At 30.3% G+C, this 13,866-nt stretch overlaps 1 protein-coding gene across 3 annotated transcripts; it reads left to right on the forward strand.

The window, feature by feature from the left end:
• Positions 1-18: 18 nt before the first annotated feature.
• LOC113521823 (ATP-dependent RNA helicase vasa) lies at positions 19-12,845 on the forward strand. 3 transcript variants are annotated; one of them, XM_052899701.1, is made up of 14 exons: positions 19-162; positions 1,102-1,136; positions 2,195-2,300; positions 2,592-2,729; positions 3,910-4,166; positions 4,399-4,584; positions 4,667-4,753; positions 5,325-5,462; positions 5,832-6,008; positions 6,773-6,968; positions 7,471-7,668; positions 8,223-8,353; positions 9,959-10,084; positions 10,983-12,845. In XM_052899701.1, exons 2-14 carry the CDS (start codon positions 1,107-1,109, stop codon positions 11,040-11,042), a joined length of 1,830 nt encoding a protein of 609 aa, XP_052755661.1. In that variant the 5' UTR covers positions 19-162; positions 1,102-1,106; the 3' UTR covers positions 11,043-12,845. The 3 variants fall into 3 exon arrangements, with proteins under 3 accessions (XP_052755661.1, XP_052755660.1, XP_052755662.1); XM_052899700.1 differs by having other exon boundaries at positions 86-229; XM_052899702.1 differs by lacking the exon at positions 10,983-12,845 and adding an exon at positions 10,445-10,501 and having other exon boundaries at positions 86-229.
• The last annotated feature ends 1,021 nt before the right edge of the window (positions 12,846-13,866 follow it).

The raw sequence follows: 13,866 nt of genomic DNA on the forward strand, positions 1-13,866 counted from the left end.
TCAAATACTCATATAGATTTAAAAAAAAAGAACTGTTGCTAAGCATAGACTATAAAGAAAATATACAAACTTCCTTTCTCGTTGCTTTGCTCGCAGTTTACCTATCATTTATTTTTTTTCATTATTTGTCGCCGCCATTGGTGTTAGAGCTTACTATCTTAGGTACTTGTTTTTATATTATTATTCATTAATTAGAGTATCTTATTCGTTTTCTTTAATATTTTTTACGGTAAGAATTCATATTCTTTATAAAATTTGCCTGCAATATGTCATTTAAGCACACATGTTCTTTCCTTTGCACTAAATTACCTGTGTAGCTATCTACTTTGCCGGTATTTAGTGGTTATCCTTCTATATTATTTTCTTAAAATTTCTCTTACAATTACATATTTTAAAGTAACATCATTTAATATTAATCTAAGTTTGTATTGGAAATTATGATAATAACTTGGTCCTGATTTTTCAAAATTATGTAGTTAAAAATTACAATTATGTCTACTTTTGAACAGGTACAACATACCTACTTCACATATTTTCATATTTATTTATTAATTAGAATGTAATATATGTAATGTAATTGAAAACTATATAAAACAAATGGCATTTATTAATTTTTTGTCCAAATGCTGTCAATAGCAAATAATAAAATGAGGGTAGGTACATAATATCCACATTATAAAATACACTAGGCTATAAATTTAGCTATCAACATATTCTTTCTTTGATCAAATTATTGGCTCCAAAATGAACATTATGTGACTATTTTCATCCTAAAAAAATACTTTTTCTTCAGACTGAGTTAGTTCAAGTTCAGCAAAATCTACATGCTTTTAGTTTATTTATTAATTTAATCAGTATCTTTTCTTGTCTCATTTTCAATTGTATTTTATAGAAGAAAATGCTTAGCTGAGGGAATTGGAAAATGTTTTTCTTTGTTCAAAATAACATATAATGTCCCACATGTCCTACTGCCCCACAAAGAAAAAACATTACTATATGATATAATGAAATTGGAGTTTGGGTATTTATTTCTAATAGCACCTAGTCTGTATCTATACTACTAATATAATAATAGTGTGTTAAAATTTCATGTCATTTCAGATAATATGGATGAATGGGATGATGATTCAGAGGTGGTAAGTTTAATAACTGTTTGTTTTGTTCATTTAATATCTGAGATTAATATTAACCTGTGGACAAAATACAACTATGTAACTAGTAGAATAGAAGAGAAGTAGTTTATATCAATTATATTTTTGTTTTAATGTATTTTGTTGTAACTTCATTTTTAAATTAAATTTTTTTCCGTTTATTATATATTACCTTATATAATCTCTATATTTTATATTACTCTTTGAATAATATGGCTTACGTGCATCATAATAAATAACAGATTTACCAATAAACAATATTAAAATTGCCTACTTTTAATTATTAAATTATGTATTCCATTCTTATCAAATTTGATCCCATGAATAAGAATCATTTTATACATACATATATATATATATATATATATATATATATATATAATAATAATAGCTTTTAATATTGAAATAACATAATAAACAATTCCATAAATATTCAATCAATAACTGTATTATCATCCCCTTCTTGTCTGAAGTCAAAGGTCTCCTCCAAAGTCTTCCATTCTAATTTGTTTTTGGCTATCCTCGTTCAAAGTGCACCAGGTACTGCTTTTATGTCTGTAACCCATCAAGTGAATAGTTTCCACTGTCTCCTTTTCCCTTTTTCTTTATATATATATATATATATATATATATATATATATATATATATATATATATATATATATATGATACTGTGCACTAAAGATTATTTATTTAAACTTTAGTGCACAGTAAAATTCTAATACATTTGGGTGGCTTAACACCAGACATAAGGTAGATCTGTGAGGTCATCGTGACTAACTCCACAAGAATTAATCAACATGTGGAGGTCAACCTGATAGGGTATATTGCTAGCAATGGAGATGTAAGATCCCATTACTAATAATCCCCCCCCCCCTCCTGTATAAGAAAGTTCTTAGTCTTCTATTACTATTCTATTTCATATTACATATTAGAGAAAATTATTATTAAATTCTTGCTACCTGATTAAAAGTAATCTGAAAAAGAATACTTAGGAAGAGTCCTTATACCCTTCACATTATAATTTTCACTTCTGTTATTAGGTGGCACCACTTCCGGTTGTTTTATACAATGTAAATGGTGACAATAATGTTGATGAAGGCCACAGTTTATCCAGAGGCCGTGGATTTCAGTCGTTTAATGACAATGGTAAAAAAGTCATACTTTTATTAATTTTTTTAATAGATTTTTATTATAATAATTCTTGACTACCGTAATGTTGATTTGGCAATAACAATATAGAAGCTAAAAGGACCTGTACTTATATAAATTTTTCCAAACTTTCTATAATGACCAAACAGGGCTTTGTGTCTAAAGTTCTACAGAACTTGTAATGTAACACTTCATTCCCACTTAATACAAAGGAACTTGAAACATTTGAAGTGTTAATGTTTTTTTTTTGCCAAATGTTTAAGTGTAACAGTATGTTTTTTGTTGTAGATTTCGACAAGGTCGATAGTAACGGGTTTGGTGAGAGACGCGGGCGCGGCGGCCGCGGTGTCGGTCGAGGGGGGCGTGGGGGGAGAGGAGGGCGGGGCGGCGGCGTCAGAGATCGCGGTGACTTCGAAAGTAATGGAGGTAGGTATTAATAAACAATTTTCAATAAACTGTATCCCCTTTCAATATTCAAGTAAACACTTTGAATAGAACAATAATTAATTATGTCATAATATAATATCATATTATCGATAATATAACCGAAATGATGGTAGAATATAAACCAGATCTAGTTAGTTCTCTGTAGAAATGAACTGTTCTGAAAATATATAATCGTTACTGTGTAATTTTAGTTACTCAAAGAATCTCACGGGGTTTCTTTATGAAATCTGCATTAACCCTTTATTGTGTATGATAGTATCACCTGCATAAAAAAAACTGTTAAAAAAAGGATGAATTACATACTAAAAGGATAATTACATGATAATCGGTTAAACAATTATTCAATGACAGTCTTTATTGTTATTGTGTACATAAATAACAATAACAATTTTAAGTAAGACAATTTCTATGCCCTTGAGAACTCACTTTTTAGTAGATAAAACCCTTGAAAATGTACTAAACTAATATTTGTTAATACAATTTCATGTTACTTGCCAATTAATAGTGTTTAACATTTTAACAATATCAAAGTCAATTGTCAAATTCTATTACTTTCTGTGAATGAAGATTAAATAATGAAATTAAGCATTGTCATCAGGCCTCATAACTTCTCTATTCCTTCATTTGTTAATATAAATATCCTATAAAGCGAATTATGTCACATAAATATGATTGTGAAGTTCCTTTGTGAAAAATTTTGTACATTGATCTCGAATGAATGGATGAAAACTTTATTAATCTATTCATAATGATATAATTATTTAAAATATGTAATTATAAATAAACAGCATTACAACAAGCAAGATCAAGAGGCAGCAATGAGTATATGGTGCAAATTGCAATTGCCTTATAGTAATCTTTTCCAGGCAACCTTAGAATAAAAAATATTATAAATTATACACAAATATTATAAATTCCCAGCGAATATTAAAAATATTATGTATCTTCACGGCAAGGTACTTTGCGTAATGATAGATAAATTACACATGTAACATAACCTTAGCTAAGCGACTTATGTATAACAGCACTTTTATCCAGTTGATATACATTTATTTTCACTATATTTAGTAATTTCAGTTGCCCCTTTAAGTTCTTCAAATAAATAAAAATCTGCTGTACTGTCATGTAAGTCAATAATTAAATTGTATTTCCACACCAGACAACTATGATGACAAAGACCGCGGAGATCGAGGAGAGCGCGGGCGAGGCCGAGGTCGAGGAGGCCGGGGTGGCGGCCGCGGAGGAGGAGGTGGCGGAGACGGCAACGGCTCCCCCGAGTTTGGGGAGAATGGTGAACTTAAAAAGCCCCCAGTTACATATGTCCCACCGGAACCAACCAATAATGAAGAGGAAATATTCAGCAGCACCATCAGCTCTGGCATTAATTTTGACAAATTCGATTGCATTGCTGTTAAAGTAAGCATACATTTTCTTATTGATAATATTTACAAAAAGAAGTCTAACTATTTTATAGATGGGTTATTATATAAGTAGGTAGGTTAGATATATAAGTATTTAGAATTAAAAACTATTTGTTTTTATTTTGTTGGACTTGGTATAGTGTAACCTCTAAGAACTTGCATTATGTGCATACTATATATCGAACTAATTTACGTAATAACGATATTTATTAAAATTTCATTTAAAGGTTAGCGGCGAAAACCCACCACGTGCCATAGAAAGTTTTGAAACTGCCAATTTACGCAAGTATGTTCTTGATAACATTTTAAAATCAGGTTACAAGAAACCAACACCAATTCAAAAACACGCCATACCTATTATAATGTCTGGCAGAGACCTTATGGGGTGTGCGCAGACAGGATCCGGGAAAACGGTAATTAACAGTTTTTTTTATTTGTTGTTTTTTTTTTTTTACCAATCACAATTATATATTAAAATGATTGAATATTTTCCAGGCGGCTTTTCTTCTTCCAATAATTAATACTCTTTTACAAGATTCACGAGAATTGATAGTTGGACCAAGCGGATGTGCTCAACCACAGGTTTTTATTTGCTATTAGATAATTTATTTCATGAACCACGTTATTGGTTTTACTAAATTTTTTTCAATCAGATCATTTTTCATCGGACAAGTGGTTTAAATAAATCAAGATAATCTGTTCATATCACATATTATGTTACATTCAATCATCTATCAAATACATATAGATAATAACAGACAATCAATCTCTCTTTGAATCATAGCATTAGGTATTGTATTCTGTCTGTTTACCCTGTAATGGGAGACGAACATTATTGTTTATATATAAAAATATATATATATATATATATATATTAAGATAATTGAATGTATGTTTTTATTACTCATGCATATTTTACCGACTGAATGGATTCAAATGAAACTTGTGGATTACTTTTTACACGCGAGAAAAGCTGCGAGATATAGGTAGTAGTGCATAATAGCATATATATATATATATATATATATATATATATATATATATATATATATATATAATTTAAATTAATAAGTTCCACGTCTCACAAGCTTTTTATCTATCTAGAAAAAAATACTCAATTTGTTCATATTATGAAATTCTCGTTACATTTCAGGTCATAATAGTGTCACCTACCCGTGAACTGACACTTCAAATATTTAATGAAGCCCGAAAATTTTCGTATGGCTCTGTATTGAAAATTGCTGTTGCGTATGGCGGTACGGCAGTGCGTAATCAAGGGGACACAATTTCTGTAAGTTACGATTTATCTTGATTCATACATTCCATAAATGCTTTTAAAATCGGTCCCATAAAAAAATCTATTTTATAATTAATAAATAATAAAGGCTTGTGTGAACATGTATTCTTCTACCCTCGTGGTTAAAGTATGATACCAGTACACGATACCCGCTTGTTTTCCACTATACTTTTTTTTTACTAACGTCCGCGCGGACTAGCTACATATCTAGTAATAATGGAATTGGTTCATTGCAGCGCAATCTCCTGTTAAACCAGTTGCGGTTTACAAACCAGTCATTGCATATGAAATGGACTAACACTCGAGTTATTTTTTGCTTAACTTTCTAATTAAAATTGCTAATTTTTATGTTATTTAATACAGAAAGGTTGTCACATCTTGGTCGCCACACCCGGACGTCTACATGACTTTGTGGATCGCAATCGTATATCCTTTGATAGTGTAAGGTTCATTGTACTAGATGAAGCTGACCGCATGTTGGATATGGGCTTCATGCCTAGCGTTGAGAAAATGATGGAACATCCCACCATGGTAGCTGTTGTAAGTATTATTTTGTACTATAAAATGTAATATTAAAAGCTTCATAAAAATTAATAACATTTTGTATGCCCTTTATAAAAATAAATAAATAAAGTGATTATAAATATCTTTATTCATAAATGCACTATAGCAAGTCAATAAGTCGAAAACGTCAAATAGCGGTCCTATAAAGTTATATTGGCCTACTATAAGAACATTTTAATCTCAAAATTAGTAGCGTTAAATTAAATTGAATATTTTTCTTTTTTTATGATCTAAAATATAAATCACTTCTGAATATGCTATTAATTACGAAGAATTACATTATTATATGTTGTGCACACCCATCCTAAAGAAATGTTCAATCAACATTGTATTTGCTTAAACTAGTCCGTGTCCATTAATATTTTGATGTATGCATATATTAGTTTTTTTATTAAAATAAGAATTATTATATTTTTATAATTGTTATTGCAAAAATATAATACAGTTGTATATTTATTAAGATTTTTAATAAAATCTCATAATATTTTTGACAGCTGACTGTCTATGGTTTGTAGAACTCAACAAGTTTACAATAAAATCCTCCACTAAACTTATTGTAGATATTGAGGACTTATAGAGTTTTTATTAGAGTGTTTAGGACATTTTAGCTAAAAAAACTATAAACCTGCAATAATGTTTTTTTATGAATAAGATATGTAAGCCGGTTTAGAATACTTCAATCATGAAATTTTATAAAAATTGTACAAGTTGCTAAGGCTAAAAATTATCGTTTTCGCTAGGATTCACGTCAGACGCTGATGTTCTCGGCAACATTCCCTGAAGATATCCAACACTTGGCTGGCAGATTTCTCAACAACTACCTCTTTGTCGCTGTGGGCATAGTCGGTGGCGCCAGCACCGACGTTGATCAGATTTTCCATCAAGTCTCCAAATATGAGAAACAAAATACATTGAAGAAGCTCATTGAAGAGAATGGTAAGCTTATTTGTATTTTCTTACGTATTTGGCTGTATTTCATCAAAAAAGTTATCAATCCTAGATTAGTAGCTCTGGGAAATATGTGATTATATGTTTGTGGTGCTACTTTTAATTATTTATTCCGTTATTTTTGTGACTACTCGCCATTTTTCGTCATACATCACACTAGTGTACATATATAATATTTGTTATGCCTGTTTCCTGTTAGAGTATGCAGAAACAATGGAACACTAAATGTTAGTATAATAAAAATAGTTATTGCATAAATCAGCTTACAATTTTATATAGTCCTAATTCCTGAAATAACATTATCAGTTCCTTTCCGTATACATAAAACTAATAACCTTATATATCCATAAAGAATGACGAAGTCTTAATATCATTTCAGTACCCAATTTACCTTATTTGAAAAATTGTTTTAATTATATGTTTATCATTATGTATAGAGCTTTAAATCTATTTTACTTATATTTAATAAATACATTGGATAATTTCATAGATCGCAAGCGCATCCTGGTGTTTGTGGAGACAAAACGTAATGCAGACTTCATTGCTGCGATGCTCTCTGAGCAGCAGATGCTGACTTCATCAATTCACGGCGACCGCATGCAACGCGAACGCGAAGAAGCGTTACATAACTTCAAAAGCGGTCGCCATTTTATACTAGTAGCCACGGCTGTAGCTGCACGTGGTTTAGGTACGTTTTCATATCAGATCACATTTGGAAATTGTAACAAAATTTTAGACTATATACTTATAAAGGTCAGAGTAAGATCAATTTACAAAGTAAAATTCTATTACGCTCTGGTGGCCACGTAACATTTTTCCAATAGTTATTTTACTAATAGAGTATTGTAATCTAATTTTTTATACTTAGGATATTTAATAAACTATCCAAATACTACTTGATAAGCAGCAATATAACAACATAGCGTTAGAAAATTGTTAATGGAGACTAGCGGTCCCATTTTTTGGCAATATAACTCTCGGATTGAACTCCATGCGATCTGTCCTGAAAATTATGTTTCAATAGTGCCAAATTAGTTTTTCTCTTTTTATTAGCTCTTAAGCATATTGTAAAAATGTTAACTCGCTACAAAGGTGGTAAATAAGCATATGACCCATCTACTGGTAAGCGATTACCATAGCTTATTGATGATTGCCGTACCAAAACCATTGCGCATATTGTCACCCTCTATTTAACAACCCCAATACTTAAAACAGTATTAATGTATTCCATTTTTGTTTTAGATATAAAAAATGTTGACATCGTGGTAAACTACGATCTTCCAAAAAGCATAGATGAGTATGTGCACAGGATCGGTAGGACCGGTCGTGTTGGAAATAGGGGGAAAGCTGTGTCATTCTATGATAGTGAACAAGTAAGTATTCATAGCCGATACAACTTCCAATTTAACTAACTTATTTACAATTATAATAGCTAGTTATTTCTCAGCGACATTGACTGGGTAATATTTTGATTAAAGGTAATAAACTCGACTATAACCCAGGTCAGTATCGACTTTCGTTGAGATGAAAGTGTCCTGTGTTTATCCAGAATTATGACCCAGTATTTAATAATATTCCATCATAATCCACATATGTTCAACTGTGTGATTGAATAACAAACATGTTTACAATGTTTTTACGTTAATAATACTAGCTGCTTCCTGCGGTTTTGCCGGCGTCATTTATTGTAAACTATTTTATATATAAATGTAAGTTATAGTCTGTATGCCTTCATAGTAACGAAAAGGGGATCAAATTTATCTCCTTCAAATTCAAGGATATATAAATCAGTAACTTTTACAGATATACAAACAATACCAGAGGAAGACTGTTCGAAATTTGGATGCTTGAACTTCTTTTCCATTCGTGTTTCAACCATGAGACAATTATGTTTGCATGGTTATGTTTACGCTTTAAAGGTGGGAAATGGCAGTGTAATAATATACAGGGTATGGAACCATAACACCTTAGTCCTCAAGATTGGAAACGCATGGGGTGTATCATGGGTGAAACAGTATACCTTGTTGTGTCCATGGTACTGTTCATGTCTATAGGCGACGATTACAACTAAATCAGGTGAGCCTTCAGCTTGTTTGCCATTCTAAGTTGCATAAAAAAAAAAGAAAAAATCTAACTTAGTTAGATTAAGTCTTAAGAAAGGTAAAATATACATTGCAATATTTAATGTGAGAATGATCCAGAAAGATTTGTAGAACTAGAACAAGCATTAGAAGATATAAAATGATATATAATAGGATTATGCGAGTTAAGAAGAACGGAGAAATAGAAGTACATTGAGATGACATTTTATGGATGCCAAACATAACCATTAACTGAAAGGAATCTTAGGAATTTAACCACCATATTCCTATATAAACCTAATTCAGCTATTGAACTATTTTGTCTGTTAAAAAGTATATCAGAACGGCGTAGAAGAAATATCTTTATGCCCAAGACACTTCTTTTTATTTTTCCTTTAACGCCCACTAATTTAAACCTGTTGAGTTAAATTAGTGGACGTTAAAGGAAAAAAATCAAGAACGTCCCCTACAAGTACACAATAAAAAAGAAATTAAAATGGAGATGAGCAGGACACATTATACGAGAAAAAGCACAAAAGTAGACAGCGACTGTAACAGGTTTCCTAGAATAGGGAAAAGGAGACAGTGGAAACTATTCACTTGATGGGTTACAGACATAAAAGCAGTACCTGGTGCACTTTGAACGAGGATAGCCAAAAACAAATTAGAATGGAAGACTTTGGAGGAGACCTTTGACTTCAGACAAGAAGGGGATGATAATACAGTTATTGATTGAATATTTATGGAATTGTTTATTATGTTATTTCAATATTAAAAGCTATTATATATATATATATATATATATATATATATATATATATATATATATATATATATATATATATATATATGATGATATATAAACATATCTGTATTCTAATTTGTAATTGTGTACAGGACAGCGCACTCGCAGCTGACTTGGCCAAAATATTGCGTCAGGCAGATCAGCAAGTGCCCGACTTCCTACAAGATGGCGGCACCTCAACGTATAAGAGCGACAAATACGGAGGCAGTGATATTCGAGTGAGTACGCTTATAATTTTAATTAAGTTTATACATATGTCTACATAACATATATATATGTTATGTAGACATATGTCATATTGTATACCTTAGTATCCAATATTAAAACAATCTGCACTTTGTTGTGTTATATTGATTTGCTTTATGCTCTTCGCAATTGAAGATATTGTGAATGTAGGTGAAGAGTAATAAAATAAATCAATTGTCTATGGATTTAAGAAATTTTCCTATTGTCCTAAAATATTGCATTCATACTCTTCATAGACTGTAATTTTAGTATATTCTAATTACAGCAGTTATTGATTTCATTTTATTCTCGTATTTTAAAAATAATTTTGTTTATCTACATGCAATCATAAGAGTATGGAATTAAATGAGGTATTACGATATATATACTTATAGTATTAGAAATTAACGTAATTATTTATAATTTTAATTTATTGTTTTCAAATTATTAGTACACTATACCAAACATAAGTTCATAAACACAAGTGTAAGTGATTGAAAGAGAATAAAAAAATAAAATATATGCTGCTATATTTGAATAAGGCAATTAAAACTAATATCGTTATACTTGTAAAAACACTTCTACAAAATTATTATTTTTAAATATTACTTGATAGGTTAACCCTTTGCACTCCAGCCTGGTAACTCATAGAGGATACCAATTACTCCATCACTATATTAGTTACAAGTACATACCTGTGATGTAAAAGAAAAATGGAGTCGTTGCAATAAAACAAAATATTTATTTCTTAACTATTTTACTAAGGGCACCGAGTCAGTAAAACAATCGTGTCATAGTAGCCGCGACAGCGGATTTAATATATCATTTTAATCTCGCAAATACGGCGACAACGGCCTCAACACAACAATTAATATTATTGTTTTATTTCAGAACTTCAATAATGCAACTACACCTGTTAATCAAGGTCAAGAACCAGAAGAAGATTGGTAAATTTATATAGACCATTTGGCAACTGGTTTGATTGAACAATCGCCAGTGATTAATTATAGTTTCAAGATGCAACCAGTGGTGTGGTATATCCATGTTAATACATCAATGGTGCTTATGCTGCCGTTTCATGAATTGATACATGAACAATTTTGGATGTTTGTACCATATAATGGTATGGCATTCTATAAAATGACATTATCTTTCTAATAATCATATACACCTACAAAACAAGACTGTGACTTAACGTATAATTGCTGAGTATTCTAGATTTAGACATTAATTTTAAGACCCGGGTATCCCAAAATGACATCTTTTTTGCATAAGTCCCTTTGATTTTATACATACATCATTGTTGTACTTATATTAGTAGTGTTACTTTCTTTATAACTGTTATTTGTTTTAAGAGTTTGATGATTAGAATAATTTTGCTTAAGGTTTTTTTTTGTCTTTGTTTTTTTTTTTTTTGTTTTTGGATCTATTCTTCGTGATTAAGTATTACCATATGAAACATAATACAAAACTGTGATTTTTAATGTGAAAGTTGCTCATTTGAAATTTTAGAATAGTTACAAATACATATAAGTATATCTATTTTTTAAGAACTTTGCACGATATTTTTGATTCGTATCGAACATATTAACATATAATTATCTAAATGATGAGCAAAGTAAGTGAGTATAGGGTAGTAGTACCCTAAATATGGACTTTGAACACAGCCTCTGGAAATAGTATACAAAGATCACTTTTAAAGGTGAAATTTGTGTATAAAACTTTATATATTCTATATTCTTATAAAGCTGGACCGAAACAACTAGTATCCGCAGTACATAATAAATTATATTTATAATTAATACAATCATATTATAAAAACAGGGTCAAAATGGTAGGTGGTCTAACTTGTTTATTCAAATACATAATATAAATGTTACTAATATTGAAAGAGCGCCATTAATAAACCGATAAAATGATCTAGATACGATATAGCCATAAGACTGATTTTTTTAATTTGACATCTTCGTTTCTTAGATCTCAAAACTTCCTTTTTTAATTACTAATAAGTACCAATATTATCGGCCAGTGGTCGTGTTTAATAATAGATTGTAACAATGTATATATTTATATAAGCCTACCTATTTTATGCTATCTACTAATTTCAACATCTATCTATTATTATGTTATCTTTTACTAGCCTAGCTTAAAAATGCCCACAGTAGTAATTTATTTTACGAATTATTCCCAGAGACCTTGTACAAAGTCAACATTCTCGGGGTAGTGCTAATTCTGCAGTTCCTTCGCTCGTATGTACTAAATAGGAAAAAACGTCCTATTATGAAAGTAGTAGTATAAAAACCATTTCATTTGAATCTCATTATAAGATTCACCCACATCATTAGAAAACATTTAGCATTGTGAATCGTATGAGATTAAAAATTACTTTACTGTTACGGCTTCATATAGACTTGCAGATGCAAAACGGAGCAATTATTCATACATTGTAATCTGTGATTATAATTCTAAGTACTTTGCAAATATATTTTTGCATTGTTTTGCCATAAGTTTAGTTCAAATAAACTTAATTTCAAAGTGAAAACTTTAAACAATGCTATATGCTACGAATTTAAGATTATATAACAACTGAAAGAAATCATTTGATATCTATTATTTAGAAGACAGATGTGCTACATTGTTGTGATCTTTGACTTTGTTTCAAACCCCGCTACTCAAGAACAATTTGTTTTGTTATATTCTACTCATTTGTAAAAGGTTAAATTTCATAATAAAAAAAAAAAATAAAAACATGTCTTTTACTGTTTTAATTGTTTGATAAAACCTATAAATTGAAAACAGTACCTAACATAACAAAACTGAATTTTGTATTTGGTAAATTTATCAAATGAAAATCAGAAGTTTCCAATTATAATTGGAAAAAGGACCGTTAGTGTCTTTTTAGGGCGATAAATAATTATAATTATTTATCGCCCTAAAAAAACACTAACGGTCCTTTTTTCTACTAATTTTAATATTTAAAAATCATTTAACTATATTAAAATTAATAAATTAAGTAAAATAGGAAATACATTATACAAAAACGAATCAATTTATGATTGGACGACTTTTGAATTTGCCACTATTCAGGGATGAGAATACGAAATGGCTTTTTTTTCTGTCAATTCTGCCTCGTTTAGAGGCTCAACTGACCCAATTTCCCTCTATATTTATCATTCCTCTATGGAATCCCTCTAACGAATGGATGCCGGTAGCAAAAGCAGGGTAGGGGGGAGGGATTGTTAGTAGACTTACACTCGCATTGCTAGCAACATACCCTGTCAGGTCGACCTTTACGTGGTCCCCCTGAAAACCGTCGAGTTGAATTCCAAGTGTATTCATCACGAGGGACTAATGAAAACGCAGGTCAATTGTTTTCATTTTCACCTATCATCATTTAGTGGTACCCCGCCAGCGTGTACTGTTAGCGAAGGCGGAGATTAAAAAAAAACACGAGCAGGGTTGACATTCCATTAATATCTACTAAAAAAAACCGGTCAAGTACGAGTTGAACTCGCACGAGGGTTCCGTACAAATTCATCCAGTTTTTTTTCTTTTTATAAGGATTTTATTTTCCTTTAGAAGTAAACTCTAAAAATCGCCAGTCGCACAATACCGTTTCGATTTTTATTACATATAGCTAGTTAACTTGCGATACTTATGCATGTAACGATAAATTTGCAAATGTAAACTCACTTGTAACTTATTTCCAAAATATTGTCTTGTAAAACATGAAATCGTCAACACAAAGGCCAGATAAATTATAATTAAAACGAGA

The sequence above is a fragment of the Galleria mellonella genome, unplaced genomic scaffold (genome assembly GCF_026898425.1).
Source record: "Galleria mellonella isolate WM207_F2 unplaced genomic scaffold, CSIRO_AGI_GalMel_v1 utg63, whole genome shotgun sequence".
Taxonomy (NCBI): domain Eukaryota; kingdom Metazoa; phylum Arthropoda; class Insecta; order Lepidoptera; family Pyralidae; genus Galleria; species Galleria mellonella.